General features: G+C 41.7%; 1 protein-coding gene across 2 annotated transcripts; it reads left to right on the top strand.

The window, feature by feature from the left end:
- The first annotated feature begins 1,176 nt into the window (after positions 1–1,176).
- On the top strand, positions 1,177–4,062 carry LOC148025797 (putative cinnamyl alcohol dehydrogenase 1). Of its 2 annotated transcripts, none has more exons than XM_087693037.1 (7): positions 1,177–1,264; positions 1,378–1,470; positions 1,541–1,619; positions 2,213–2,326; positions 3,066–3,351; positions 3,461–3,611; positions 3,740–4,062. In XM_087693037.1, the coding sequence occupies exons 1-7, from the start codon at positions 1,192–1,194 to the stop codon at positions 3,940–3,942; spliced, it is 999 nt and encodes a 332-aa protein (XP_087549163.1). In that variant the 5' UTR covers positions 1,177–1,191; the 3' UTR covers positions 3,943–4,062. The 2 variants fall into 2 exon arrangements, with proteins under 2 accessions (XP_087549163.1, XP_087549162.1); XM_087693036.1 differs by lacking the exon at positions 1,177–1,264 and adding an exon at positions 2,452–2,682 and having other exon boundaries at positions 1,315–1,470.
- The last annotated feature ends 16,198 nt before the right edge of the window (positions 4,063–20,260 follow it).

The raw sequence follows: 20,260 nt of genomic DNA, 5'->3' as shown, positions 1-20,260 counted from the left end.
CTTAATACCTCATTCATCGCAAAACTGCTCAAAAGCTTTCAAGACATACTCACCCCCATTATCTAACCTTAGGCATTTTAGCCTATACTTAGACCAGTTCTCAATAAGATTAAGCGAATGCTGAAAGGTAGACAAGACATCTGATTTCTCCTTAATAAGGTAAGCTCGGACCTAATCATTGATGAATGTGACAAAGTACTTCAGACCACCTAGTGACTAAAGGGGCATAGAACCATATACATCTGAATGAATAAGAGCCAAAGACTCGCCCATGCACTTCATGCTAGACTTCATATGAGTACTATGTGTCTACTTGTCATATAAACCATGCTCACAAGACTTAAAAGACTTGTAGTCTAGGGACGAAAGATACTGCAAACTAGTAAGCATTTTCATTTCTTTCAAAGACATATGCCCAAGGCGAGAATGCCAAAGAGATACATGTGGAATTGAAACCACTATCAAAATATGGTCAATTGACCCAGATACAAGCAAGGGATAGAGGGTACTAGACTTAGCACCATGTGCAATAACAAGATTCACATGGGTGATCTTCCATGAGGAATCACCAAAAAAGATAAAATAACTTGCTTCAAGTGCTCCATCAAATCAATTGTTCCAAAAGTTAGGGATGTAAGCATGGTTGGAAAGGATGGCCACATAGCTTTCCCTTAAAAGCTTTAGAGGAGGGGATGTTGAGCAACTCACCCCTTGTTAGGGGGCCACAACTTGTCATATGTTCTCATCCAATGATCCAAAGATCATACCTTGGAAGATGTATGCCTCTTCTGTGGGATAGCGTACGACATGCACAAGGGTAGAAAGGGAAACTTTAGGATCCACATCTGACAAGTTAGTGGAAAGACGTCCTTGTGGTGCTTCAAGGGTTGTGTCCTTACGGGATGACGATTGCATGAGTGCCATGTGTTACATGCTTAGTTGGCGAGGACTGACTTGGCCTACAACGAGAACTGACAGTCCCCCAGTAGAAGGGATGGACTACACTCAACGAACTCAGAGTTCTTGCCCTAGTCATAGTTCCGTTGGGGATATCCTTGATAGGAAAAAGTTCCGTTTTGTCTAATTCCATCTCTCTTGCTCCAAGAACCATCCGAGTAAGGGATTTAGTTTTTAGCTCGATTTTCCTTTCTACCGAGTATTGTTACGATCATGTAGGGGCTTGTTTCCTTGATGGCTCGTCTTTTGACTGATTCCTTGATGGGTTTAGCGGTCTTGTTGAACTTTTCAACGCCTGTGACTCTGAGTAAGGGATTTAGTTTTTAGCTCGATTTTCCTTTCTACCGAGTATTGTTACGATCATGTAGGGGCTTGTTTCCTTGATGGCTCGTCTTTTGACTGATTCCTTGATGGGTTTAGCGGTCTTGTTGAACTTTTCAACGCCTGTGACTCTGACGCACCCTCGTCTTTTCATCCATTCACTCAATTATCAGCCAACCCTCAATTCTCATGGTAATAAGAGTACACATACATACATGCAGTGATATTCACGGAAAATCAGCTAACCCTCAATTATTAGCAGGCATGGTGGAGGAGAACTGCCTTGGTTGGGCTGCTCGCGATGCATCGGGCGTCCTTTCTCCTTTCAAGTTCTCTCGCAGGTGCGCCTGCATTCTAATTCAGATTTATAATCTCGCCTGCACAATCGATGGGTTTCATCTGCAGGCGCACTGACTTTCTATCCCTGCAAGTATTTCTTCGTACTCCCTTCCTAATTTGGCCGGATTGATCTGTTTTTCATCCATCAATCAGTTTATTCTAAACTTGATGGATGTGAGTATTGACAACTGAATGTACTCTCAATCTGGATGCTACAGTAATTTCATCAGTCTCAACAGTCATGTGCTTCATGTAGACAATGCATTAACCCCAATTACACACACACACACACACTCTCTCTCTCTCTCTCTCTCTCTCTCTCACGCACACACACACTCTCTCTCTCTCTCTCTCTCTCTCTCTCTCTCTCTCTCTATGTGCATGCACAAGTACATGTGTGCATGTTTCTGTGCCCACATACATACCCACACATGTCCATGCATGCAAGCATATGTGTGTATGTGTGTGTGTTTTTTTTGGGGGGGAAGGGGGTGTGTGTGTACATGCATGTGTCCGTGCAAGCACGTGCATGCATGTTTGTGTGTGTGTGTGTGTGTGTGTGTGAGCTCTAACACACTCGCTGTGTCAAACACAGGCTCCCAGGTCCGCACGATGTATCATACAAGATAACGCACTGTGGAGTCTGCTATGGAGAACTTCTCTGGACTCGCAATGCTATGGGTCATGCCAAGTATCCGATTGTTCCAGGGTAAGCACGTTTATAGACTCCATTGTGTACGTTGCATTGGTCTGGAAACATTAAGAATACACAATGTCAAGGTTCAGATGCAAAGAGCTCACTTGAGAATAACTCCTTTAAAAAAATGTATGCAGACATGAAATTGTAGGTATTGTAACAGAGGTTGGCTCTGAAGTTACAAGCTTCAAAGTGGGGGATCGAGTTGGCAGTAGCGCATATGTGAATACGTGTCGTGAATGTGAGTTTTGTTGTAAGGATATGGAACCCTACTGTGAAAAAGGAGCAATTCTCACCTTGGATTCTGTGGATTACGATGGATCTATTACACGGGGTGGCTTCTCTACACATATGGTGGTGGATGAAAGGTCAGGCAACATCCTGAGCAATATTTAATGAATGAATCACACAAATGTCGCATGGTTTAAGACATCCTGAGCAATATTTAATGAATGAATCACACAAATGTCGCATGGTTTAAGACATCCAGAACAAACTGTGTTCCATTATTAGCACTACTTAGTGACATAATGTTACATGATGAAAACTGTGATTTTCATCCTGTCAAGTTTCCAAAATTGGGAAGCTGAATAATATATATGGACATACTACTGACTCCAAGTAACGTACTTGGTTGATGTGCCAAGTAAGCTACTCGAGGAAGAGATTGAACAGATTGAGGTTGCTGAATATTTGAGGAAGGGATTGATATAGCACGAGCATGAGGTGATGTGGTGTTTTGGTGATGCAGGTACTGTGTCAAGATTCCAGATAAGTTAAAATTAGAGCATGCTGCACCTCTACTTTGTGCTGGTATTACTGTATACAGCCCAATGGTACGGTATGGAATGAATAAGCCTGGTAAAGTGGTTGGAGTGTTAGGACTTGGAGGCCTTGGACATATGGCAGTCAAATTTGCCAAGGCTTTTGGTGCTGCGGTTACTGTTCTCAGCACCTCCCCTTCCAAGAAGGAAGAGGCACTTGGTATTCTGGGGGCTGATAAATTTTTGGTCACTTCCAATGTAGCACACATGCAGGTAACCACACCGTTCTCACGAAGTGCAATGGCCTAACTAAGACATATCTTTGAGATACATTACTACTTACCATACACAACTGGATAATCAACTACCTTTTGACATGCAGCAAGCAGCTCGGTCCCTTGATTTTATACTTGACACAGCTTCTGGAGATCATCCATTAGATCTCTACCTTCCATTGCTGAAGACAGGTGGCAGCATTGTTCTGGTGGGGGCTGCAAAGGAGATGAAGTTCAGCCCTTCCAACTTGTTTGTAGGTAAATGGCTACAATCTCAATCCTATTAAATGAATGGAAATGTGTGCAGCAGCTGCAAAGCCAATGCTATTCTTATGGATGCAACCAAATCCACACTAAGGGATTTATTTCTTCTCCTGTTCATCCAGGAATGAAGTCAATATCTGGGAGCATATCTGGGGGCATTAAAGAAACACAAGATATGCTGGAGTTCTCTGCAGAGAAGGGGATAGAACCGATGATTGAACTCATTCCAATGCAATATATCAATGAGGCATTACACAGGCTTGAGTGCAATGATGTACGATACCGCTTTGTTGTGAACATTGGGGAGTCGTTGAAACTGGAGTAGTCCCAATCTTAGGTGGTGTTCCCAAGTTCTAGAGGCGATTTCAGTTTGGGTGTTCCATCTAAAGCAAGAGTTTGCCTATGAGAACCTTTTGGATTATAAAGGGTAGGTAGTTTGGATGAATACTTGTAAGTTGGAATCTGGAAAGTGCCTGGAAAGTGCTACTAAATCGTTTATTGAATAGAGGTTTCATAAGTTATATCTCTAGAGTAAATCATGAAATATGTGTCCAAAAGGAAACACCTTGGGACTAGTAATGTGGCAAAAAAGGGAATTATGTTGAGAATCTTGCATAGATTTTCACTAATTGTAATGTGTGCCTTGCGGCATTTTATTGGGACATGGCCTAAACATTGAAAGGTGTAATATCCCCCTTCCCCTAAAGGTTTTTTTTAAATTTAAGGCAAATTTTTTTACCCTCCCTCTCTCTTCCCTTGCCGTGTGTATGGCGAGAGAGAGAGAGAGAGAGAGAGAGAGAGAGTAGTAATCAGATGGGGGGCATGTAGTCCCCCAGGTGGGGGTTGGCGGCCATTAGACGGCCGTCTCCCCTCCCCCTTACCAACCCCCCCTCCCCCCTTCGTAATTTCAGTGCCTCTCCTGGCCGTGAAGGAGAAGGAGAAGAAGAAGAAGAAGAGGGAGAGAGAGAGGAGAAGAAGAAGAAGAGGAGGAGAGAGAGGAGAACAGAAGAATAAGAAGAGGAGGAGAGAGAGAGGAGGAGAAGAGAAGAATAAGAAGAAGAAGAAGAAGGGAGAGAGAGAAGAAGAGGGAGAGAGAAGAGGGAGAGAGGAGAAGGGAGAGAGAAGAGGGAGAGAAGAAGAAGAAGAAGTAGAGGGAGAGAGAGAAGGAGAAGAAGAACAAGAGGAGGAGAGAGAAGGAGAAGAAAAGAAGAAGAAGAAGAAGAAGAAGAGGAAGGAAGAGAAAGGAGAAGAAGAGGGAGAGAGAAGGAGAAGAGTTATGCATGTTTGAAGTCACATTGATTGGCCTTAGATTCCTTGTGAACTCTCGTACCACTTCCTTTTGCCAAGGCAAGAGAGGTCGATTTACCTCAAGGGTTGCAAGACTAAGAACGCACAAGGATGGCACCCAAGAGATGAGTTACAAGTAGCACAAGTGTTGAAGTTGCAAACGGAGCTAGGAACATATCCAACGCAAGCGGAGACATGAATACCACCAACCCTTCGGTAACTATAGCTCATATCTAGGTTGTACCAAGATTTAGATTCTTCTCACGCATCTTAAATTCTTAAATAGAGGTAGAATTGTGTGCATAAAATAGGTAAAAGTCATTAGTGTTACATTAGATGAGAATAGGAAAGGAGACTGAAAAGCAAGTAGCAATAGACAATGCATTGAAGGAAAATTGCATAAAGTATAACAAGAAGCGTGTCAAGGTTGTATATGAAGATTGCATCAATTTTAAGGTACATTGAAGTGCTTGAATTCAAGTCTTGTATGATAGCCTTGAAATTGTAGGATAAGGTTAAAAGATCTTCTACACTAAATAGGTAGCCTTGATTAACAAAGGTCAAGGTGAAATCACATAGGTCATTAAAAAAATCTAGAAGATAACAATTAAAGTTGTTTCTTGAGCAATCCTAGATCCTAAGGGGGAGAGTAAACCCTAGGGAGGCAGTATATCAAGGCTGAAAATGATTTAAGTAGGGATAAGCTAAGTTCCAATGCAACGGTGGCTTAAGGGACTTGTTGAGATGGTTTACCATTGATGTTTCTAATGAGGGTTGATCTTGTTTGAGATGGAAAAGAGGTTAGTAAGCAGAGTGGTTACTTGTTGGATTAGGAAAGGATGTTTTCCTAGTTAAAGGATGTTAGGCTGGTTGTTTCAGCTTGATTGTTTTCGAAAGTATACTTAAGGATTTGTGTGGTTTTGGATGAATATCCAAGTGATTATATTTTCATGGCAGGAACTGTAAGGATAAATTACCATGGGAACAAAAGGGATGTTTTCGTAGAAAATGTTATTGGGCTGGTTGCTTCAGCTGTGGATGATTTCCTAAAGAGATAATTAAGGAATGATGATGCTAGCTATCCCCCGCGAACCGCCAAACCCTAACCAAGGGGGTTATGAATCCACGTCGAGAATGTGGACCGAACCTGCCATGAGAGTTCTCTCCGTGGAAATTACTTGGCGTATGAAGAAGCTTGAGTGCCAGGGGGGCTTTGGTCGTAAATCCCAATGCCTCTGGACCCTACACAAGTGTTCTACGTGACTTGAGATGGGATCTCGAGGCCTTGATACTAGTTACAAGGCAGAATCTTGATAGGATAATCTTTCGAGTTTTTATTTTCGAGATATGGAAGGTTTATTTCTGCGGAGGCAGAAAGGGATACTTAATTCTCCTGTATGGGCGGGAGACAAACATTAATCTAAAGATAAGTTAAGGAAGTGTCTGATCTTGTTTTACCTTGTTTTAGTATTTGTGTCCTAAATTACGTAAAAGTACCTGTGATTAACGGGTTAATTAAGGAAGCTGCTTTTTTGTGTCAAACATAATGTGGTAGGTAATTAGATAACTAAAACAACCCCCAAGGGAAGCGTGGTGGATGTGACTAATGGATCTATCCTACGGAAGGGTGGTCTCGGTTAGTCCAGAGCTTTTCTCAAAGGAAATGTTAACGAGAAATGTTAGAAAAAAGTCGGACAATGACCTTAGGCAATGTTAGTTAGAACCTTGATTCATACCGTTTTAGGGGACTGGAATGGGACTATGCCTTACGGACAGAGAGGTCGAGCGATGCATCCCTTTTGTTTCCCATTCTCTTTGAACCAAGTGCGGTATGAGTCTGTTTGGGTCCAGTTGTTTCTACACAAAGTGGAGCAATTGTAGACCGATGTTAGAAGACTGTAAGGAAGACCCAACTACGAGGAACCCGGACTCAAGTTGATCCTAGTGGGAATGGCCAGATACTTCCGCGTGGGGCAGACTCGAGAGACCCTAGTTGGCAAACCCCGTGTCATTCCTTGGGAGTGTCGAGTGGCATCTTCTAGATATATCTCTCAATGGATTGCTAAGACATGTCCCGTTTTAACATAGGATAGGGGCTTGGCTCTCTTAAAAGTAATATCATTCCTATTGACTTGAATTGACTGAAGAGTAGCTACACTAACGAAGCTGATGATCTTTCAATTGGTGTCATGAAGTGGACTCATTATTGAAGAGTGTCAGGGTAGAGCGAAAGTGTGCTTTCAGATTTTCTTAAGCCATCTTTTAAATTTGCTATTTCAAAGGTGAACAACATGAAGGCAATCCTCAAGGAGATGTTTTTTTTCTTCTTTCCTACCAACAAAGAGCATAGTGGAGAGATGGACATTCTAGTGGACAGGGGTGCTAGAACTAGGAGTTTTTAAAATGCAAGTCTCCATTTTAAAAAAATTGAGTTGAAAGCATGGAGTTTCCTTTCAAATTTACTTCAGTCTTCTTTTCCACGTAGTTATTTGTGTCCTTAGATATTTTTTCTTTCATATGGTAGTCAACCTCATTGGGATGGCCATAGTATGAAGGGAGTGAACCTTGAGTGGAAGCACCCAAGAGGAAGTAAGAACTATGGTTGAAGGAGCAAGAGTAAGAGAGATGTTGGATGTGGAAATTGCAATAATCACGAAGTGTAATCGACCTTTCCTCATTCAAATGTCATTGAAAGAATAAAGAATGAAGTAATAGTGATGGGTATCCATTGTCACTTGTAGTGTATAAATGTGTAGCTACTATCAGTGTAACTAATACATGGGTGGCTAGTTATAGGGGCCTTTATTCTCAACAACCTCCCACTTAAAGGTGAATGTGCTTGGAGTGAGGAGTGAAAATGAAAAAGAAAAAAGTACAATATGTATATATAATACAACAATATGAGGAATAGATATCATCTTATCCAACGCCTATCAATATCCTAAGGAAGGCAAAGTGCTCACTAAGAGACTTTTTGTGAGCAGATTTGTAGGATTTTGGATAATTGAGATCTTGACAAGGTCAACAAACCCATCCTCAAGGACCTCTCGAATGAAGTGACAACATACCTCAATGTACTTCGTCTTCGCATGGAGGACTGGATTCTTGGCCAATTGAATAGCACTCATATAATCCGAATGTTCCGTGGGGATTGCATCAAACACATCAGGGTTTGTCACTAGACAATATAGCCATAGAGCCTCCTTGCAAGCCTCAATGGCTACAACATACTTGGTCTCAATAGTAGAGAGAGCTGTGCATTTCTACACCTAAGACATCTAAGAAACACCACCTCCAGTAAAAGTGAATACATAGTTAGAGGTGAACTCTCTACTGCTTGCATTTCCTACTTAATCAAAGTTAGTGTACCCCACGATTCTTGTGTCTTGGTCACCATAATATATACACATCCATTGTGCCCTTTAGATACCTAATTATATCCATCATGACATCCCAATGACACCTGTCAAGTGTTACCATATAGTGTGTCACACAAGTCCCATTGCAAATGCTATGTTAAGAATAATGGCTATCATAACATACATCAAATTGCCCATTGTAGATGCATAAAGGATCTTAGCCATCTCGACCTTTTGCTTATCTAACTGTGGAAAATTAGCCTAGCTAACCTTCATATGAGAATCTCTCTCATGGCCCTTGCTATCTTGTTGATCTCTCATAGTCAATGCATGTGAGGTATGGGAAGCATCCATATTTTTTCTATTTACCTCTTCTGTCATCAAGAGCGCACTCTCAACATCCTGCAATTTCAACCCATCCTTTGAAGTGTTAGTACATAGAGACCTATGAAAAGCATCCCATGACTCAGTTAGTGTCCTAAGTAGAAATAAAGGATGCAAAGTATCCTTGAACTCCTGATGGGACTAAAAATGGGCTAGCATTGGCTATGGCACTAGCTGAACCTCATGCACATAATAGATAATTCCACCACCACACGGCCTCGCGGGCCAAGAGCATTCGTAATAACTAAATGCACACTAGATACATCTAATATTGCATTCGTAGCTGGATAAGAGTCCAACGGCACCTTTCCCAAAACTCCTCAAAGGGATATCCCACACATATAGGCAACAAGTGCCACGTATCACAGACATATGAGGCACCCCATCGGCTGATTGTTATGGCCCCATTGTAGCTCTCCTACATCTTGGGGATTGGCCCCTCAATGTGCTGCTTTTACATATAAACACATTTGCACAAGCCTGTCCTTTTTTTTTTAGTGAGATCTGAGAGATACCATATTTCCTCACCAATAATTTCCCCCAAGAAATGAACGACTAACCTACGGCAAGGGGAATCTCACCCTCTCAAGCGTGGGTCAACTATAATTCAAACAATTGCTATGCATTTCCTAGAGTTGATACCATATGTATGATCAATGCAATAGTGGATGTCTCATCGTGCACAATCAGTTATGTTTCGAAATCAGCCTATGTGCTGGTGTGCAAACAGTCTTTTTATGAATTCCAACTAATACATATATGCTTCGTTGCAAGAATCTAGCACCAAGGCAGACCTTGTGCTACTAGATCCCTTATTTCCAAATAGGCCGTTTCCTAAATGCAATGCATAGAAAAACAATCAAGATTTGTATTATTTCAGCCCTCAAACTATTGCACAAAATCCTCCTCCCCCTCACTGTTTAAGTTTTACTTCGTTGCGTAGGTATATAGAGGTTGTTTTGTCATGGTTTAACGTATAAAAAGTAATAAATCACACACTATGACAAAAAGATAGGGAAAACTGAGGCCAAACCTCATGCTTTGCCCCTACCATACGTCCACAACCACTTATTATATTTTTTTATATTTTTCTAAGGTATATATTTTTTTATTTTTTTATTTTTTAAATAAAAATATTGATATATTTTGAGCTGTGGCTCTTGATTCTTAGAATAGCAGAAATATAAATTTTATTGGCATTTTATCCCATGTATATTGGTTTATTCCACTTGAAAACACAAAAAACCCAAAATTTCTCATAAAAATCGTGTTTTACGGGTTTTTAAAAATTATTTTCAGCATTTTAACTTTATGTTTTTTTATTTTTTCACTATGCGAGCATAGAACAAATAGTAAACAGCATATCTACCAATTTTCACTCCATATTAAGAACAATGTTGGCTCAATCAAATATAATAAACAAACAATTTTCCTTTGTAAAATAGAGTTACCATTTTTTTCTTTCTTTGCGGGTTTTAAAATTTGATGTGGGATTGCATATCAGCCCTCATTCAAGGCTCAACCCACCTCCGAATAGCCAACTCTAACCCTCCATCGATTCGAGAGTGATCCGGTACCATGCCGGACAAGCGTTCACCACCCGATTCTCTTCTTGATTCTTCCCACATGAATTGCCTCTTGGAAAGAGAGAGAGGGAGGAGAAAGAAAGAATGGTTTTCGTTCTTCATCTTTAGGCAGCCATTGGAGGAGCGGAGACCGGCGATATGGAGCGATGAAAGAGTGCATCTGCTTGGCATGATCAGTTTACAAGGGTACATTGAGGTAGCATTTGCCTTCTCCACCCCTCCTCATCAAAATGTTGCCCCCTCCATGGCGTCAGTTTGCAGACGGCAAAAAACACATCCCCCCTCCCCCCCAAAGGGAGCCCCTAAGGTTCACACCCTTTGGCCCTTCCAAAGTCCATTTCCACTTGGCCATTTGATCTTGGCCCTCCCGGGCATCCCCATTTCCACGTTCGGCATTCAAATTATGATTTGAAAATTCATGGGTGTCCATCTCAAAGTCCCGCACTGTTGGGCATTCTCCAAAAGTCTCGTTTGACATGTCAAAAAATTATGAAAATTTTCCAATTGTTGGTCGGTGGGTTTTAAAGCACTTTTGGGCATTGTCGCTTAAAATCGTATTGATTGCAGCTGCCACCTTCGATGACGTCTATCTTTTCCCTGAAATTCAAAATTTTTGGCTATTTTTAAGCACTTCTCGACATAAAAATTTATTTGTCATTGGCAACCACGAGATAGGGCGACTTAGCCCGTCGAATCCCACGAACGGATCTGCACAAAAACAACCAAAGGAAGCATCAAGCTGATACAAAATAGATATGCATCAAAACACATCACAGCTCTCACCCTATCCCTTGACAAAACCAAGACATGAAATCCACGAGGAGTAGGCCTAGCATAATCTGATAAAAAGCCTAGAGCTAGTCATTAACCAACTGTTCCAACATAGCCAAGCTAAAAAGAACTATCAAAGAGGCATCCTAAGTAGTGGTTTGAACTACCTACCTAACGACAACTCAACTAGGAGTTTCTACTAGGCGAGGACTCTTATAGTCTGATCAACGAATGTTATCTTTTAGCACATTGGTCCTTTAGCCTCTTATTTTCCATACTTCGGCATGTAAAAAGGAGGGAGCTGAGCGTAGTGACCCAAGGAGAACAAGGCATTGGCCTCAGGTCATGTCTCGGTACCCAAGAACCTGCCAAGCCCTCGCAAGGCAATACTTAATCCTTTTCTAACGCTCACTTTTATTTTCGATCCAACCTTCTTTTATTTGCTTTGCTTTTCAGCTAGTTGCCACCCCTCGAAAGACAAGGCATCGGCCTCGAGTCTTGTCTCGTCCCTAGGAACCTACTAGGCCTTCGCAAGGCAATAACCAATTGCTCAAGGATTTTTCTTTCTTTTCTTTTTTATATATATTTTTAATAGGGGTTAGACCTCTTTTTACACACCTCCGTATATGTATTTTTAGCTAGATTCAGAATTTGTTTTTCTCTTTATATTTAAGTGCAGGCTCTTTAACTGCCTCACACTAATAGAAACTCTTAGAACGGATGTCTAGCAAGTTAGCAAAACAAGCTCACTAGAACTCCCTTCGATAACAGGTCTTTCAGTGCCTAACAATGCCTTTACAGGAGGCAATGACTACTCAGGCCTTCCATAGACATACATAACCTAAACCTGGGACTTCATGCCTTGATTTTCGGTCTTCAACAAACAAAATAAAGTATCCCCTTACACATGTATTGTTATTTGCTTAAGGGGAAAAAAACTCAAAAAGGGGACGAAACCACTTGGAATGGCCACAAGAAGCTCCTCTGCAGCAAAGGCTCCCTCCAACGACTTCATCAACCTGTATGATGCAATTACTAAAACAACAAACCATCAAGTGTACCTGCACCAAACAGACATAGGGCCCTTTTGGCCTAAAGAAATCAAACATTAAAACCTTAAAACAACTGGCTCTCTTGGTCTAAAGAAATCCAACAAATCAGCTTATATAGATCCCTCCTTGGAAGAAGGCAGATATACAAAAATACGCTCTATTCCAAGGGAAAAATAAGGTTTTCAGTCCTAAACTAAATGCATCAAGCTGTGACCCATACCTCTTGCACATATAGCAAGAGGCGTACGCATAACATGTCGTCTGACCAATCAATGGGTCCAGGATAATAGTGGTAGATGGGTCTGGCTACCCTCTGCATCATCCATATCAACCACTACCTGCCATATAATGCATGGTCTGATAACATTCCCCACAAACAACCAGGTCATGTCTCATTATCAAGAGTAACATCCCGACTAGGACCACAGTTGAAGAAGAGGTCCTCTTCATAAGCAAAATTGGCTAGTAAATCCGCAAATTGATTCCAAGAACGTGGAATTAGCTGAAGAGATACACTCTCAAATTCATCAAGTAGGGTTATCGTAATTCAATGATACATATGAAGGATAGGATTTCGGAATGTATATGTCTCATTGAGTTGATTTAAGATCAGCTGGGAATCCCCTTTTACTAACAACTGTCGAATACCACCTTTCTTGGCAATATTCAGTTCCATAATCAAGGCTTTATACTCCGCTATGTTGTTATTGAATCCTACCACAAGATAAGTAGCTAGTTTCATTGTAAATCTATGTCGGGGATCTCGGATAACTACTCCAATACTGTCGTTTTGAGCTTATCCTCTTCTGTAATCGCCATCTGATTATAGCCTGTAAAACAGTCCATGAATGAATATATCTCCCTTTCTGCCAACTGATCCAGAATCTGGTTAATAAAGGGCAGTGGGTAGTAATCCTTAACTATTTGCTTGTTCAACTCTCGAAAGTCCACACACATTCGAATTTGATTATTTTTCTTCTTCCTGATTACAACTGGTGAACACCATTCAGTGTGCTGCATAGGGAAGATCAAACCCACTTTTCGTAATTTCTGTAACTCCTCGAACAACCCATCCCGCAACTCAAACGGCATACGTCTGACTTTCTGTTGTACATGATGGCTTCTTTTCTTCAACGGAATTATATGGACAGTGAGGCTGGGAGGAATGCCCCTAAGTTCATCGTAATTCCAAGCAAAAATATCCCGAAACTCTTGGATCAGAGTAACATAATCCTCATATTCCTCTGCACTAAGCATAGGCCCTAGCTTTATTGGCCGCTCATCGTCTGGCGTACCAAGGTCTAGCTCGATAACATCTCTGTTCCTTATTCTATCTTGAGCTTCTAATGGTTCGTTCAATGTTACTTGATAGATATCTTCTATGGTCTATCCCTCCTTGGATTCGTCAGTTTGACGATGTCTCACCATTATCTCTAACTTTGTAGAAGACAGGGGAGCTCACTCATTTTGAGGTGATTCAGGATATGCATTGATTACCATACGTCTAGCACCTCTGCCAAATATCAATCTACCAGTGGGCATATCTACTTGACAGTTTGCTTGCAAAATCCAAGGTCGACCAAGCAATACTTGGTAACTCAAACGCCCTGCAAATCGGATTACCCTAAAGTCCAATAGGCATTCTATGTTGGCCACTGTCACGTGGACTTTAGTAATGCAGTCCTTCGACTGTCTCAGACTATCGTCAACCATTCTAAGGATTGTGGAGGCATCTTTTTGAATCCCAAGACCCAACCTCTCCATTAATTCAGAACTCATAATATTAACCAAGGATCCTGTGTCAACGATAGCATTATCCACTAGAATCCCATCAACATAGGCTGCAACTCTTGGGCAGCGCTTTTCGACATGTTCAAACCAGTCATCTCCTACCCACGCTATTCCCAAGGGTTCTATAATATAACACGTACGGAAGATCTTTTTAAATTCTTTGCGTACTCCTAGCGACAGCTTGATTAGTTGCAAGAGATTCACATTTGGTTAAACATCTCAAAGGGAGCTAGCTAAATCAAATTCGTAATAATTCGCTAAAGCTTGCTTCTTGCGCCAAACCATCCGCTCTTTAGGACGTTGCACCGACTTTATTGCCTCTTTTTTAACTCACATTCTTTCTCGACACCTCTTTATCTCTCTTGGCATCAGCCTTACTCTCTATGGGCTTCGGAGGTCCCCTTCATCGTCAGGATTTAGAACTTGTGTTCCTTTATTATCCTGCCTAGGGTTTCTGTCGACAAGTTTTATATTATCTTTGTCGCCTTTTCTATGTTTTTGGCCTCTTGTTACGGCACGTAGGCTAGAAGCTTTAGTGCCATTAACTTGTACAGCCTCGATGAGGCTCACCCCACTACTGCCTGGCAATTCTTTGACACTAGCCTTACCCCTTTGGACTATTTGTTTCGGCCCATCATCCTACTGAAAATTATTTCCTTGCATACGATGATTAATAGGCGCCCTGGTTGTTGTCGACTGCCTTGCTGGAGGGAACTGATCTTGCTCCAAGAGGTGGTTGTTGAATGGCCGGACTTCTCGCAAATGTCGCACTTGACATTTGGGTAATTACGTGGATAATGTTGCCCAGCACACCATTTGTAGGAGCTGAATCTAGAGGGTGCACCCTCTTTGGGGCATCGACTCCCTATTAGATTTTGTTGTTTCTTTAAGAAATTAATGTCAATGGCTATTTGCTGATATTGTTCAGAGATCATATCCGTGTAGTGCTTCATTATATCCTTGACTTTGCTAAGGACATTTGACGAACTCGACTCATAGCCCTGATCGTCTACCGGTTGGTCCCTTGGCTGCACAATTTAATTAGGCATTGGTTGCCGACCCACAAGAACGATGTTAGGGTTTGCTGCTTGGTCTCCCACATTTGGAGGCATCTGACTAACCATAGGTATAGTCACACTAGGCAAAGCTGGCAATAAAGGCACATTCGGCACCACGTTTTCTCTCCCGTTAGGGTTGGCCATCCCTATCCCTTGGCTTCCATTGCCATTGATCAGTTGCAAATTATTTTCCAACTCTAGACCCATATTGGGATTGGTTCAAGAAGCATAGGCCGCTTGCAGTCGGGATTCTATTTTTTGCGCTCGTCTAATGGCAGTGCCTATATTTGCCAAGGTGACACTACTTAGCCGCACCTGGATGTTAAAATCAAGACCATGCAAGAAGTATTGTAACTGGGTAGCAGGTGGATAGGGAGAGGCATCGAATTTACGAAAAAACCTCTTTAATCTTCTTGGCATACGCTCATATATCTTCATGCGGTTCTTAGCGTGTCAAATTCAACATGTGCAGCCAATATTGGCCACCCCTCTCATGGGTGAAATCCCTTCGAAAGGCTTCATAAAATAATTCCACAATGGTTATGGTTCTGACCTCAAGGCCATGATACCATATAGATGTCCTTCCCTTCAAGTTCATGTTGAAGAACATCATTAGATGCCCTTCCTCTTCGATGCGGCAGTTAAACATAAGCTTTTGGAACTCCCTTATATGAAGTTTCACATCCTCTTCCACTAATCCATTAAAAATGGGTCGGGGGAAACCTAAGGCTGTCAAATCCGCTGTTCCCGCAGGGATTGCGAAAGGTTGGGCCATGGCAATGATCGGATTTGCTAATGGAACCGGGGCAGGCAAAGCTGTCGCACAACTCGAAGTGGGCAGATTAATTGGGAGGGGGGAAGTGCTAGAACTTCCACCTCTTGACGGACTTTGATTCAGGCTAAGGCTACTAAGACCTCGCCCTTGAATAGGTTCAGGACTACTCCTTTTAGGAGAATAATGCCTATTGATTTCGGCCCTCCGTCTAGCCCTCTCGGCTCTCTCGTATTTTTGGAGTTCTGCTTGATGGATCTCTTCAAAGGACATCAACTAACAAGTAGGTCCCAAGAGACTCTAGATTTTGAAACCACCACTTTGAGGCGGCTCTCGGTAGACGCACCACTGATGGGACCAATAATGGACCGGCACTGGCTATGGCACTAGCTGGACCTCATGCACACAGCTGACACCTCCACCACCACACAGCCTCGCGAGCTAGGAGTATTTGTAATAACTGAATGCGCACTAGATACATCTAATATTGCATTCGTAGCAACTGGATAAGAGTCCCCAATGGCACCTTTCCCAAAACCCCTCAAAGGGGTATCCCATACATATTGGCAATAAGTTTCATGTATCACAGACATACAAGGCACCCCATCGGCTAATTGCTAAGGCCCCACTGTAGCTCTCCTACATCTTGGGGATTGGCCCCTTGATGCACTGCTTTTATATATAAACACATTCGCACAAGACTCCCCTCTTTTCAGTGAGATCCAAGAGATACCATGTTTTCTCACCAATAATTTTCTCCAAGAAACAAACAATTAACCTACGGCAAGGGGAATCTCACCCTCTTAAATGTGGGTCAACTATAATTTAAACAATTGCTATACATTTCCAAGAGTTGATACCATATGTATGATCAATGCAATAGTGGATGTCTCATCGTGCACAAACAGTTATGTTTCGAAATCAGCCTATGTGCTGGTGCATAAATAGTCTTTTCATGAATTCCAACCAATACGTATGCTTCGTTGCAAGAATCTAGCACCAAGGCGGACCTCGTGCTCCTAGATCCCTTATTTCCAAATAGGCCTTTTTCTAAATGCTACGCATATAAAAAAAACAGAATTTGTATTATTTCAACCCTTAAACTATTGCACAAAATCCTCATCTCCCTCACTGTTTAAGTTTTGCTTTGTTGCATAGGTGTATAGAGGTTGTTTTGTCATGGTTTAATGTATAAAAGGTAATAAAAACACATTGTGACAAAAAGATAGGGCAAACTGAGACCAAACCTCATGTTTTGCCCCTACATACGTCCACAATCACTTATTTTATTTTTTCGTATTTTTTAAAGGCATATTCCTATTTTTCTCTTATTTTTTTTCATTTTCTCTATTTTTCTAATAAAAATACTGATATATTTTCAGAGCTCTGTCTTTTGATTCTTAGAACAACAGAAATATAGATTTTATTAGCATTTTATTCCATGTGTATTGGTTTATTCCACCCGAAAACACCAAAAATCTCATTTTTCTCATAAAAATTGTGTTTTACGTGTTTCCAAAAATGATTTTCAGCATTTTAACTTTATGTTTTTAAAAATTTTCACTATGTGAGCATAGAACAAATAGTAAACAACATGTCTACCAATTTTCACTCCATAAGAACAACATTGACTCAATCAAATATAAAAAACAAGCAATTTTCCTTTGTAAAATAGAGTTACCGTTTTGTTTTCTTCTTTGTGGGTTTTAAAATCAGATGTGGGACAGTAGATCAGCCCTCATTCAAGGCTCAGCCCACCTCTTAACAACCAACTCTAGCCCTCCATCGATCCAGGAGTGATCTGGGTACCATGCCGTCACCACCCGATTCTCTTCTTGATTCTTCCCACATGAATTGTCTCTTGGAAGAGAGAGAGGGAGGAGAGAGAAATATTGGTTTTTGTTCTTTATCTTCAGGCAGCCATTGGAGGAGCGGAGATTGGCAATATGAAGCAAAGAAAGAGTGCATTTGCCTAGCATGATCGGTTTACAGGGGTACATTGAGGTAGCATTTGCCCTCTCCACTCCTCCTCATCAAAACGTCACCCCCTCCATGGCGTCAGTTTGCAGGCGGCAAAAAACAAGTCCCCCCTTCCCTACGAAAATCAAATTTTGGGGTCCGCCCCAAAGGGAGCCCCTAAGGGGCATACCCTTTGGCCCTTCTAAAGTCCATTTTCACTTGGCCATTTGATCTTGGCCCTCCTGGGCATCCCCATTTCCACATCCGGCATTCGAATTATGATCTGAAAATTCTTGGGCGTTTGTCTTGAAGTACCGCACTATCGAGCATCTCTAGAAGTCCCGTTTGACATGCCAAAAAATAATGAAAATTCCCCAACCATCGCTTAATGGGTCTTTAAAGTACTTTTGGGCATTGCCGCTTAAAATCATACTGATTGCAGCTATCGCCTTCGATGAAGTCTATTTTTCCCCTAAAATTCAAAAATTTTAGCTATTTTTAAGCACTTCTTGGTGTCAAAAATCATCTGTCAACTCCATCTTCGACAAGGGTAGGACACACCTAGGGAGTTTGTACTTGTCACCTATGGTTAGACCTGTCTCTCTAAGTCACACCCACCACAACACCTTTCCTATATACAAACTGGTTTCTCAAGTGTGGGACAATACCACATGCTTTCCTACAGTTCAATCCAACTCCTAGTTTTATTGGCATGGACACCATGCACTACACGGTGAGGTAGATACACCCCCAGGTAGTACACTTCCTTTTTCTTTTTTAGGTACACTCAACAAGTGTGATTGACCGTCGATATTGAAGGCTCCATTACCCACTCAAATCTATTCTTAACCTCCGCAATCTCTCATCTAATTTTGTGATGCTTCTTCTCCCCATCCAATCTCCACAAAACCCCATCACTGACCCACATGGCAACCATTCAACCACCGAGCCCTCATCAATAACGGTCCGTAAGTGCCATGGGACTGGCACTCGACTAGGAGGGGAGTAATGTTAACTAACCCCGGTGCAAAGAAAGCAAAAAGAAAATTAAAAAGACGCAAGGCAAAGCGAAAAAATGTGTCTTGACTGAAGAAATAGGAAGGAAAAAGGCCAAAAGCACAAGGACAATCTTAAAAGCACAAAATAGAAAATGCACACTCTAAATATAAAAGCGCACTCTAAATTTTTGTAAATGGGTGCTCAAAGGGGATTAGGATTTTGCATACAAGGCAAAAAGTGAATGAAGAAGATCATTCTTATGTGTGGCCAAAGCTAGCTCTCCTCTTCCTCTTCTTGTTCTTGTTCTTGCTTGCTTGTCAATGAGCTTATGCTTGAGAGAGGGAGTGTGTGAGGGCGAGGGACCGTGGTGGAGAAGCTTTCCATCTTCTCCTCTCTTCTTCTTCTATTATCTTCTCTTCTCTTGTCTCACGTGCAACAATGGAGCATGGAGCTTGAAGCTTGAGGATTGAGCTTTCTTGAGTTTGCACCTTGGATTGTGGAGCTATTGGAATGCTTGAGGGAGGAGGCAACACAATCGAGCATGGAGGTAAGCTTACTACACTCGTAGGTGTTAGAGTGTGTATGGTTATGTGAGAGGTAGCCATTGCGCTTAGCTTGAAACAATTGAAACAATAAGCAAATTATAAGTCTTAGTGGTCGAGCAAGAAGCTCCCACATGTGTGTGGGTCTTTTCTATGTTTTCTCTTTTTTCTTACATTTTTCTTTCCCTCTGTTTTTTGTGAGATGCATTGGGAGGGAGCACGCGACATTATCCTGATGCTCTTCAGTAGCTTCATTTCGAGGGGGCCTAAGAGATTTGCTAAGGAATGCATGGTTTTGCATGTAGCCCTTTGCTCTTTTGACTATATTTGTGGCTGTAGAGGGGGCTTAGTTCTTTCTCTTGTTGATCTGATTTAGAATCAAGCCCTTCTTCCTGGATCACCTCCAGTAGCTCTTGTTAAGGTGACTGCATTTGTTGTTATGGCTCCCCAAGTCCTAGCAAAGTAGAGTTCTTATGTGGTTAAGCTAGTTGAGACTAGGTGAGCATGTTGCTCCTCTACTCCCAAGCTTGTGCTAGGCTTTCTCAAGAGAATGCGCATTGTTGCTCCATCATTCCTATCTTGACAGCCACGGCTTTGCTTTCTGACCAGAAGGTGTTTACTCTCAAAATGGGCTAGCTTGGAGGCTAAATCTTTGATTATGTTTTCGCTAAAGCAATCTTCTCCTTCTCCCGTTGCCTTAGTCATTCTTTTTCCTCTTCTTGCCTTTTCTTGTGCTCTTCTTCTAGTCTCTTTGATTCCTCCTCCATCCTTTGCATCTCTTTGTTTTCCTTGGAGATGGATTGAGTTCTTCTTATGGGGATTTTGAGAGTGATCTTTTTCCTCTCCCCTTGGCTTGACAATTTTGAGCCTTGTTACTTATCATTGATTGTCTTCTCGCTCTTGTTGTTGAGATGCTCAGTCATTCTCATTTTTATTAGTAACTTTCTCCATGTTGTCTTATTGTTCCTTGTGGACTTCATCTTTCCTCAGTTCTCCCCTTGAAAGATAGATGGTTGGGTTTGCTAGGGTGGAAAAGCGATGCTCCACTTGTTTTCTAAATGATGGTAATTAACACTTCTCTAA

Source organism: Lygodium microphyllum, chromosome 14 (assembly GCF_053477565.2).
Source record: "Lygodium microphyllum isolate KBCC chromosome 14, Lygodium_microphyllum_v1.1.10, whole genome shotgun sequence".
NCBI classification, from domain to species: Eukaryota; Viridiplantae; Streptophyta; class Polypodiopsida; order Schizaeales; family Lygodiaceae; genus Lygodium; species Lygodium microphyllum.
This window is presented reverse-complemented; position numbering and strand designations above follow the sequence as displayed.